The sequence below is a fragment of the Stegodyphus dumicola genome, chromosome 7 (assembly GCF_044657685.1).
Source record: "Stegodyphus dumicola isolate Sdum_Otavi_A_Nest chromosome 7, ASM4465768v1".
In the NCBI taxonomy this organism is placed as follows: domain Eukaryota; kingdom Metazoa; phylum Arthropoda; class Arachnida; order Araneae; family Eresidae; genus Stegodyphus; species Stegodyphus dumicola.
In genome coordinates, this window is record NC_140774.1 from 72,067,907 (window position 1) to 72,080,275 (window position 12,369).

The 12,369-nt window shown below is 30.9% G+C and overlaps 1 protein-coding gene across 4 annotated transcripts in view; it reads left to right on the forward strand.

The window, feature by feature from the left end:
• Positions 1-11,078, forward strand: part of LOC118182193 (Na(+)/H(+) exchanger protein 2-like) — a 313,261-nt gene extending 302,183 nt beyond the window's left edge. For all 4 annotated transcript variants that reach the window (XM_085820438.1, XM_085820441.1, XM_085820439.1 and 1 more), the window contains exon 12: positions 1,909-11,078. In XM_085820438.1, coding sequence (XP_085676564.1) covers positions 1,909-2,444 — 536 coding nt within the window. In that variant the 3' untranslated portion in view covers positions 2,445-11,078. The remainder of the gene's footprint in view (positions 1-1,908) is intronic.
• Positions 11,079-12,369: the final 1,291 nt, after the last annotated feature.

The following is a 12,369-nucleotide window of genomic DNA, read 5'->3' on the forward strand; positions in this document are numbered from 1 at the left end:
GATGCAACCCCTACTATCTCAGCATTTTTGAAGCTCTGCGAGAAATGCTTTTTCATCGCGGTCGTTGCATACAGTGACACTTATTTACCTTTTAATCGTGTGAAATAAGTAAACAGATACTGAATCGTGAGTTGCATTTTCAGTTGAAAAGTGCCATCATTATTTTAAACTGGGAATGGTCTTTAAGAAAATTTTTTCCCTCGGATTTGGATTTGGATTATTCAGTTATGGCAAAGCACACGAGGGCTATCTGCCTAAAGGTAGGGATGCCTTTCGTGGAGGACTTTTTAAGAGAAACTGGCTCGTATACACGTTACACATGGGGAAAACCACGAAAACGCCCATGCAGCCAGCCCGTTCGCGGGATTCGAACCTCAGACCGAACTACCAGCGTTCAGCGTCTTTACCGCTCGGCCGCTAGTGGGCTTTTTCCCTCGGAGATGATATAAACTTTCATATGAACGATTAACGTATCCATACCGTATATTCCTATGTCGATTTTATTCTATCATCATGCCCTTGTCAACTAGCATTCTATCATCATGCCCTTGTCAACTAGCTCAATATGCACTCACTTCTTCACTTCTGACTATGAAAGAAAACACAACTTCGAAAAATGGTATGGAACGGCTAGCCAAGAAGGATTCCAGAAATGTTTGAAACAGTTGTTCTAATGATCATAAAACTTTCTAATTGCGGAAAGACACTCTTTAAAACGTTTTCATATCACAAAATTTAAAATTACAGCTCAGAAAATACAGCTTTACTTCTGGAAAGTTTTGAAATTAGTACGTTACAGCATATACTACATACGGCTGATTCGTTATAATTTTTCTGTAACAAATATAAACTAAATTTCTTGAGAAAGATGTATCTAAACTATATAAGTTATATATAAAGAGTATTTAAACTATGCTTTACCATGTTAATGCGTAACGAATCTAATTCGTAATAATTAAATAATTATTGTTTAGCCAATAGTATGGTAAAGGTTTTCGATCTGCATTCAAAAGGCACTGCATCTGAATCCCAGATTTCCTAAACACTAAACAAGTATCTCTAAAAATCTTTATACGATTTCTAAATTCCAGTAATTAAACGTTTACAGTTATGTGTGAAAAATACTTTCAAATTACAATAATTAGCGTCTGTGTAATCACTATCATAGGAGTTTTGTTGTTGTTGTTGCATAATGTAATTTTTTTATAGTTATAAGTAGTAGATTAAAGAAAATGAAAATATTTGACAGTATAAAACTTACTGACATGTGACATGAGGGCTGAAGGGCGTATTATTATTATTAGTTTATACGGCAACTCAGTTAATATAATTTTCGTTTATGTCTTTTATGACCGTTCCCCTGTATTGTGAATACTCTCTGATCAATTAAAACATAAATAACTTTCATGGGCTACACTTTTTCTATAAGTGGTATACCGCAACAGTGTCATGAAGCCAAAGCGTTTTTCTCAGAAAAGTTGAAAAGAAAAAGTAATATGCGCAAAATAAAAGCTCCAGTGAATAAGGTGAATTTAGAAGCAATACTGGACTGACTTAACGAAATCATATTATTAACAAGAAGTGCGTGGTACCGTGCAGCATTGTCGTGGGGGCAAAGGAATCCAGCCCCTACTACTCAGTACTCTTGAGGCGTGTTTATCGCAGAGTCACGTATAACGTTTTGTAAGAATTTACATTAATAAACTCATTCCTAGTCTATTTGCCTTTCTTAAAACGCTCAGTGCAAAACGAGAACTCCGATGGTTTGGTCAATTACTGAATTCCGTGTTGTTTGCGGCATGAGTATATTTTCTATAACCCACGAACGAGCCTTCTAGAAGCTTTACATTACCGAAAGATTTGCATGTTATTTTATATACTTAATTTTTTTGTTTTGTTTCTTTACAGATGGCAGTTCCTGCTCAGACAACGAAGATGAGTCTTCGTTACAAAACGCTCCCCAAAAAACATTGACAGAACTTACGTTACCATGGAAGCGAGACGTCGAAACGGGGGTGGGAGGATATCCAGATTCTGCCAACTTCGTACATCGTCAACAGGAATTTCCATCTTGGATTGAGAACCGTGATTACCTTATCCATGGTTCTCCCACTAACACCTTACTCAGTCGTCTGGGTAATGCAAGTAAGCGGGTAAGCGCTCCGGCTGTCTTCGAAATATTTGGTCAATCAGACCACAGCTCGTCCCCTTCACTACATAGGCAAAACAGTCAAGAATCACTTTGTATAAGCACCACCACAACTCGTCGGAGTAGTGGAGACAGCAGTGAGACTAATGCGCCTTTGTCCAAATCAACGCGAATAGACGTTAACAAAGTTGCTCCCAAAGACGTGGTGATTGAAATCAAAGTCAATGGCAAAAGTCCACCTTCTTCAATAATTCACTCAGACGATGATATTGAAAGTCAAGCCACCAGACTGTAGTATGCGTGTTCATTATACTAAATGACAGATGATTTAGAGTGATCGGCTAAGTCAACATTACTGAAAGAGACAGGGACTCTTAATGACAGTGATGCGTTCCTGATTGCTATCACTTGACAGAATTACAAATTCTTTGTTGTATGTTATCTTTGAAAGAGAATGACAACCGTGGTTCTAAGTACTTTGATGCAAACTGGTCACTAAAATCCAGCAACTTGAAAGTTCTGACTGTTAAATCCATAACGTCCAAATCCTCCAAGATCCTGAGAGCTTCAAAGAAAGACCATCGATAGCAATTTCGATGTTTGATTATTATTTATATCAGTTTCGATTTGATTATTTTCCTTCTTTTACAGGTGAAATGAACAGATGTTATAAACTTATACAAGGCCTTGCTTTGTGTGATATATATATGAGATTATAATAGCAATTTCGTTTTATACGGAAGAACCTCCCCTGCATTTTGTGCAATATGAGGAGAATTAACTATGACTGATTATGCATCTAAAATTCTGATATATCTCTATTTAAAAATCTGTTGAATTTAAAATAATAGTTAGTGCAATATTAAATTAAAAACAACATGCCAATTAAGACTTTCTAAGAATGACACGCATTCATTCAAAAAATTGTAGACACGATTTAATGCCTGTTTTCTTCCGTAAAAAATCAAATGAAGTTGTTATGCATTTACGTAGATCTCTTTTTTTATCAATGAGTTCTCAATTTAAGGAAAATAAAAATCATTCAAATGTTTCAAAAGCAGCTCCTAAACAAAAACAGTTTTCGTTTGATCTCTCATATAATTATCGCAATATGTATATATATGAGCTTCATAAAATGTCTCTGCTTTCAACACAACTTATCATGACTTTGCATTGGGGAAAAGGAACGATGAACCTTTTCTTTAACTGTTGATTTTACTAATCAACAGTCAAAAGAAAATTTTCTCGGGTTTTCAAAAATTTTCCGACATAGATCTACAAAATGAGGCATTCGGTTTTTTGGATGTATGCGTTACGTTAGTAACTAATTCAATGTTTTTGATTTTTCAAAGAGAGAGTTTTTTTTTTAATTTATTATTCCTAGTTCTTTTAGGTTTTTTTTTTATAAAAACTTAATCATCTCTGTTTTCTACTATGAAACGACTATTATTTATGACCGGATTAATCTTTAGCTCGTGATACGGCTGACTATTTTTCTCACAGCAGTTTGGCGTTAAATTTTCCAAGTTTCCTGCAATGGACTGCAGTTGAAGCAGAATTGATGAGATTTGGAATTTTTTTCCTTCTAATTTTTATCATATAAAACACAAACGTATCACAAATGAGAAAAATAATTGTAAACCTTACTTATCATGAACTAAATCCTTGTTTATCATTAGTCAGAATTACTTTCAAAAATTTTATTTAATAGTAATTTTTATTAGAATATGTAATTTAATAAATTACTTGTATATATATTCAGTGGCAATTTTCAAAAACTGAAAGGAACTCAGTATTTATTTTGAATGTTTGTAACATGTTAAGAAAGCATTCCTTAACAAGACAGTGTTCTAATTATTTAAAACTTAACAAGAGTTGATAGTGCTTTCATTATATAAAACATACACCGTATTTGACGGCATATAAGACGCACCCTTATTTAGAAGGCCCACACAAAGAAAAAAAGTTATAATAGTTATAATAAGTACCACAATAACTTAAAATGTGGTTTCTTTTAGTTGTCATGTTTCGTAAAAGCCAAATAAATAATCATTGAATGCAATTACCAAACATATTTTTATTAAGGAAAATTAACAAACGGTAAGCTATTTTGAACATGATATGTAAATTTCAATAACGAATAAATGAATAAACGGCAAGCAATCAAACATAACACAAAATAAAACAGAAACAACAAAGAAACACAGATTGAAGGAAAACGTTGCCTATCAGGAAATTAGACTTTAATCACTTTCAAAACTATAAAAATCCTTTTCACTATCATCATCATCGGAAACGAGAATATCGTCATCACTACTTTCCGTCATCGCTAGTATCACCTTCTTCGAATAATGCGTCGTCTTCTGTTTCGACAAGAGCATTACTGATTCCGCACTTCTTAAAGGACTTAACAATCATTTCAGCCTTTACGTCCTCCCAAGATCTTTTTACTCACTTGCACACTTGTGAAATAGAGGGCCGCTTCATTCTACCTGAGGGTGTGAGGGCGTGATGTGGCTCTCCTATCCACTTGTTCCATCGTTCTCGCACTTTTTCCTTTAATGGCTTATTCACCGATACATCTAAAGGCTGCAATTGGCTAGTCAGTCCACCAGGAATGACAGCTGTCTGGGGTTTTAATTCTCTCGCTTTATTCTTTATGATTTCAGTTCTATGGGCGCTAAACTGATCCAAAACCAAAAGAGAGGGTTTTCTTCTCGCCCATACGTTCTGTAACCACAGTTTCATTCCAGCTTCGTCCATCCAGCCCTTCGGATGAACATGAACAATTACACCCGTTGGAAGTTTTTCTTTCGGATGAGCTTTCCTTTTGAATATGAAAAACGGCGGTAGTATGTACAAAATAATTATGGCAGATGTAGAAAACGTTATGTGTGTCTAGACCTTTATCCGGGCTAAAAATAGCATTCAGTATTGAAAGTTAACCTGTTTCCTTCATGTATAAGACGCAGGTAACTTTTTAGAGACCAAATTTAGGAAAATAAGTGCGTCTTATATGCCGTCAAATACGGTATATATATAATATTAATTTATTGTAAACTCTAGTTTAAACGAATGCTAATTAAAATCAAATTCAGTATTCCGTAAAATAATCATTTTATCAAGTAACTACTTTCCAGACGGAAACATCGTTAAAATTTCATCTTTGTTAAGAATAATTGTAAAAATAAATTCAAAATCATTCTTGTGATTATGAATTATATGATACATCATGATAGAAATTTATTGCAGGTTTAAGCTGCACTATCCTTAACGTACAAGGAATATTTTAGAAATGTAGCTTAAAAGTATACTTTCTTTATAAGCATCCAATTTGCGATGTAAAAGATTCCGAGAATAGAAACATACACAAATTATCCTGAAATGCGAAATTTCCGAAACATTTTAACATTGGTGTATAAATAGTTCAAGAATTGATATTAAATGAAATTTATTGGGTTCATATTGAAATGCAAAATGTGACTGTTGAATTCTCCCTTTGTTAAAAATGCTAAGCTTAAAAATTCTTGAGAACATTCTAATATTGTCAGATAAGTAATAGAGAGATCTCGCTTTTTCAGGAATAATATAAAACACACAATTTTAAAATTAAATGCCATGAAAATGTAAATAAAACATATAAGCAAAGCTTATGTAAAAATTGCTTTTGTGTAGTTGACTAAAATTTTAAAACATCCCTGTTAAATTATTGTTGCCACGGATAATCCATATTCAACAATTAATATATCATAAATAATAATAGTTTTATTTATTATTTAGTAGTCTTGGCACACTTTGGCAAAATAATGGATAATCGCAAATTCATGAATTTAAAATTACAAGCTCAGAATTTAACATTGTGAAACAATAAGATTTAAGAAACATGAATTAAATTTATTTTTAATACGAAAAGCAACTAAGTGACCTAAATTTGAATGAATCTCTTTTTTAATCATGAAATTTATCACGCCTCACAAATTTTTTCCGTCTCTTTCTGTAAAATTTGGCGAAAGGATTCCAATGAAACATATAACACGAACTCCACGAAAATTTAGCGTTCAGATTTATCATAAAAATTCATAAAATATACACATTAATAATTCATGTTAGGTCAATACTTTTTTAAAAAATTTTTAACCTAAATTTTAATAAGTTGTTCTAATATTTTAGAGCTATGAAATGTATGTTTTTAAATTTATAAAGATGCTTTCGGTTCCGAAAAAAATTAAGAAAAATAACTTATATAAATAACTATTATTCTATAATTTTAATGACAGAGTTTTTACATTCATAAATGAAAAAATATTACTGTTGAGAATTAACGTTGTTTCTTAAGAAACTAGAAAATAATATGTAGTTTTAAATTCTCATACAGTGAAAGATTTTAAATGAGTCATCTCGTTAATGTAGTAAAATCGAAAATATTCCGGACACTTTTAGATATCAAACCTACTAAAATTTCAATTAAAAATGTAAGATTCTAATAAATAATTTATTAGGAATAAAACTGTGTGTGTTAATTAAGTAAATTTAGTCGCAGTCATTATATATCAATTATAAAGTCCGAAAGTACCTGTTAATGAAAAATTCGAAATAAAAATACCTAATATCCATAAATCAAATAATTTCTATTCATTCATATGATATGAATTCTTTTATATTGATAATGGTACATTTAAACATTTCAAAGAAAAATAAAATTTACAATTTATCAGCACTGGCAGTTTAAGACAAGTGATAATCTGATGTACTTAATCCTTTTATAAAGTTCCTACAAAATTTCCAGAAATATAGTCATTTATTTGGATAATACTTTTTCTGCTTTATATGTACTTAGAATACAAATTTTTCTCTCTTCCTTTTCCTTTAATATTATCCTGTATATATTCACTTATTACTCACATAATCGAGAAATGGATACTTCAATGCTTTCCTGTTATAAATAAATTTAACGTTGTCGCCCACTAAAAAAAATGTATTCTTAAATTCCAAGTTAAGAAAAAAACTTTATACTTCTTATGCAATTTCCAAGCAAAATTAATAATGAAGTATTCTCTCGATTATCCGGGTTAATGCCGCAGAAGAAAGTCACGGATAATTGGGAAACAAGGGTAATTCAAACTACACGTTGATTTTAGCCAAGAGGGCGTTAATCAATTTCATGCATATTGTACATGCTTATTTCTTAAAAAATCAGTAATTTGTTTTTGAGAACGTTAAAATATTTTTCGAATTTCACTACGTGTTTTTCGAAGTACTTTTTTATCATTATATTAGAACTGCCTTTTGTTGTCGAAGTCCAATAGAGATTCAATTAAGTCATTGCTATCTCGGGACCATAGTGTCAACATCTTCTTCGCTTGTATTTTCAGTATCACTCTCTACCTCTTCTGTTCTTGTGATATTTTAAATAATATCCTCATTACTCAAGACTCGGCCGAATCGTCTCTCGATGCTTCTCTGATCAACGTTTTCGAAGAATTTTCCGTCTTTTGGCATATAACTTCAGTTATTGTCTGCGCTTAGTACTTGTAGCGCGTTTTTTATTCATTTTTTAGTTTTCAATTTTTAAATCAATGTTTAAAAGAATCAGAAGAAAATATGCAGGAAAATACGTACGAAGCAGAAAAATCTCAGTAATGAACCGAAACGATGCCTTCGACTACGCAGATACTGAACGAATTGCACGAGGTAATCGTTGAAACTGAACCTTTTTCCCACATATTCTCGTGCATACTGTTGAGTCACGCATTGATAGTTCGCAAACCGGAAAATCGAAGAGTACTCTATACATAACCTTTTTTTACGACGAAAATCCGAACTTAAAAATTGCTTTTGTGCCAGTTTATTATTTCTGCACATGTAAATTTTTTTAATTAGCCATTTTTCCAATAATTTCTAAGCTTCTGATTTTCATTAATGTGTGACCTTTTTTCCATATTCTTTGCTTATCAAACTTGATTTCTAATAATGATTTTTTGATGATTTGCAATTTCTAGTAACTATTTTTATAAATTATTAAACAAGATAGACTCAGATAATATAAAAACTGTAAATAACAAATGTAGTTTTATAAATTAGATAAAATGTGGAGTTTGTGTTCCTATATATATTATACTCAGGTACAGTCTCTATAAAGCTATGAAATACTAATAAAAAGTAAATGATTTTTTTAATGTTTTAAGAAAAATTTATACATACATATACATGTACTACATATATTTTTTCATGCCAATTTATTTTCTGGACTATGTTGCTTCAGAATAATGTGACAAAATGTGTGACAAAATGTATTTATTTTTTTCTCTGAAGAATGAATTTGTTTTCTCTTCATAAGAATGAAAACAAACAAAAAAAAAAATATTTTTATGCAATTGCATGCTTACTGAATTAAAATTATAAGAATGATTGATTAACGAACAGATACAATAGGATAACGTATTGTGTCATTTTGTTATGTCTGTACGGAATTTATAATTTCGTCTATAAATACTGTGCATCTGTTTACATTGATAAAAGAAGAGAGATTTGGAGCTTTGTCCATTTTTAAATATTTACTGACAAATTATGTTTTTTATAAGCATTATACTGTTTTCCTGTTGAAGCAGAAGAAACAGCAACAATAAAAGGCATAATTTAATCCTAAATAATTACTAAGAGCTAAAAATCTTAAACGGTTATTAATTTAATAAAACGTATGTGCATAATTTAAATACTTAACCTGTTCGAATAACAAAACGCTAGTAATAGTACTTATAATGTAAATCTGTTGATGCAAATCTTTTACTTAATAATATTTGAATATTCAAAGTGAGGGATCAATAGTGAGAAAAAGGTATTTTGTATCGATATTATTTTTATTCAGAAATAACTATATATTATTTATAGTCATATATATATATATATTTAGAGAGAGAGAGAGAGAGAGATTGACCAAAGACAAGCACAAACCTAGAGTAGTGCTAAAAAATCTGGTCCCTATCGATGATTCAAAAACAGAACCTTCAGACTTAAGCAAATTACTTTTATTTTTATGCTAATAACAGCAGAAATTTTCCTTTACTCATAAAATCCTTGTATATAAGATTTGTTAGTAAAAAAAAAAAAAAACATGAAAAATTTAGGATAAGAAAGGAATGCCACAAAAATTCTATCCTTGTTGTTGATCCACTGACAGATACATATCACTACTAATTAGTACATATAAAAGATTAAGCAACGAGATAATTCTAAATATTAAAAATTAACATTAAAATTAATTTTGGAGCTGTACTTCTAATTTTTAAAACCTTAATTAACATAACTTTTATTTTTTTATATAAAATTATTTTCTGTTTAAGCTTTTTTTAATTAAAAGGGGAGTATATCTTGCAAGAGTTACTTGTGTCAATGAAATGCTTTGCTGTTATTATCAGTATACATTTATTTAACTTTACACTGAAGTTGAAGCTGCTTTGAAAAAGATGCATCACATACAAGTTTAGAGAACATAGAATACTGTTACAGTACTGAGTAGGTAATCATATTATTTCATATTTTAGAAAGTGAAATCATTAGATATAAGGGTGGTTTGGACTCTTTTCTTGTAATATCTAAACGAAAATAATATAATAAGCATTTCCCTACTATTTACCCAACACTTCAGAGTGTTGAAGCAAGCTAATGCTTTATGCTTTTTAAATTTTTAAATATTTATTAACAAAGAAATTATTTTTACCCTAATTATAACGAATATTTCATCAAAAACATTGTAAGACTATTAAGTTTCCAAAACAGCTGTCAAAAACTATCAAACTTTGGTTTCATTACACTAAAAATTCATCATTATAACCTGCACATCTTAAAATAATGTAACGGGCTAACCATATTATAAAAGGATGAGTTCATTTAATTTTCGATCATTCCAGCAGATTCTTGAGCGCAATCTGCATAATTTATAAAAACGCAATATATTCTAATTAAAGACTGGGGAAAATGGAATATAAATTCATTGTAATATGTCTTCACATTCAGTTCTTTTAATTTTTGCTTAAGGAAATTAATTAGATCCTTCTTCTAAACACGCCACCCTAGTTCATCAGTTTTTATAGCAGCCATGCAATTCTCCATATTTTCTCCTTTTTTCAATCTTGAATAGTTCAGTTAGTTTAGATTAGATTACATGAAAACGGCAGAGCACATTCGTGGAGGACTTTGCAAGAGAAACTGGCAGTATTCATATTACCGATGGAGGTAAACTACCGAAACCAACCATTCAATCAGCTACTAATCTGGCATCGAACTTGAGTCGAACTCCCAGTATTTAGCAGTCTTTACCCACTCGGCCACTAGTAGAGCCTTGACGAGTTCAGATAAAGATGTTTAGTTTTAAGCGAAAGTTTTAATTTGAATGCAATATCTAAACATTAGTAGAACAAACTTAAGCCCACTAAATTTAAAAGGGCCATTTTTGATAGCAATTATTATACAAGATTAGAAACAGTGCATTTTGAAATTAAACTGTATGTTGCATAACTATTTAAAAAATAAAACAAATTATTCCATTTGAAATAAATATAATTTAGGAATAATTTAGATCTTAATACGTAAGTTATTTTTTCCAAGCCAACGCCGTCCTTTTTTGATTAAGTGTAAATCTAATTTCCTATTGTAGTGTATATATTTGCCTTTTGTTTTGCTGTATATATTTTGCTCGTGCCTTTAAAATTGTACATTTATATGAAGAACGAATTATGTTTGCAAGCGTGTTTCATGTTAGATAAGACAAATTTTAGTGTAAAATTTAAATTGTTGCCATATCAACTGTTCAACTGGTTTGCACATAACTGCATTATTTTAAACCATATAACATGCTCTGTAGTGAGTATTATTCATTAAGATTTATTTTATCATTCCAATGAAGTAAATAAACTTCATTAAGTAAATAGAATCTGTATCTTTATTTATATTTTATTTATACAGTAATTGAATTACATCCACATAAATATTTAAGAATCATATCACCATAAACACTATGTGAAACAATGTTTGCATTATATATTTTGGAACATCGTAACATTGTAAACGTGACATCTGATAGTTTGATGTATTCTGTTCAACGGTTACGTATAATATTACGCTTTACATCATGGATGGCCAACCCCTAGCTCATGAGCCTCATGCGACTCCCATTACACGTCTGGTCCCTTCTCAATCAAGTGAAGTCAAGGGTCATGACAGGAATGGAAAAGTCGAATTCCATTTACTCTACACACTCAAAGGCACAACCAACTTAAGTCCCCTGAAGTTAGATCTTCAGTGTGCTTTGAGCAGCTGCTCTGTTTCACACTAGACGTTGCGCAGCAGCATTGCTCTCAATATTCCAAATGTCATCATTGATGTCGAGGTGTGTTGCGTTAGACTGAATTAAATGTTGCATTTTAATTCGCTGATCTTTATAAATGCCCTTGCCGCGCAATGTCTAATCATTTTACAGCGCTACCGTCAGCCTCTTGCTGTAGACTACATGAAACACACGTCAGCGAAAACAGAACGAATTTTCGAAGTTGTGCTTAAGTAGCTGATTTGGTGGTTTCACACTGGTATAAAAAATAACCCCTTCTTCTATGCATGCTAATCATTATTTTTATCAGGTATTAATGATTCTGTAATTACCCTATAATGTCACCACATGATCCGGATAAATACGAAAAAACTTAGAGATGAATGAGAACAAATATATTTTTTTCATTAATTTTAAGAATAAAAGCATTTGTTTGATTTATATTTCAACAGCTTACTTTGGAAAGAAAAAACAACATAGAAAGACATTTTACAACATTTCATAAAAAATATGATACTAACAGCAATCTAAGAAAACGTGAAAAAACTGAAAAGCACATTCGTTGTCCAATCAATGTTTACCAACTCCACAAATAAAATGAAGGTTACTACAACTGCATGATTTAAGGTTGCTCATATACTGTCATTCATATAAAGCCTTTTGAGGATAGCAACATAATTAAAGACGCAAGTCTTGCTGCATAGGAGATCTTATTTAAAGAAACTAAAAATAAGAATGAAATTACGTCAACTATCGAAGATGCCAAATTATTCAGAAATTCCGTCAATCACAAAATAAATCTCAGGAAGACATAAAATAGTATTTATAAAAATGCGTTTTCTAAGTTAACAGTGTAATGAATTAACAGATATCTGGAATGTAGCTTAAGTAAATATTT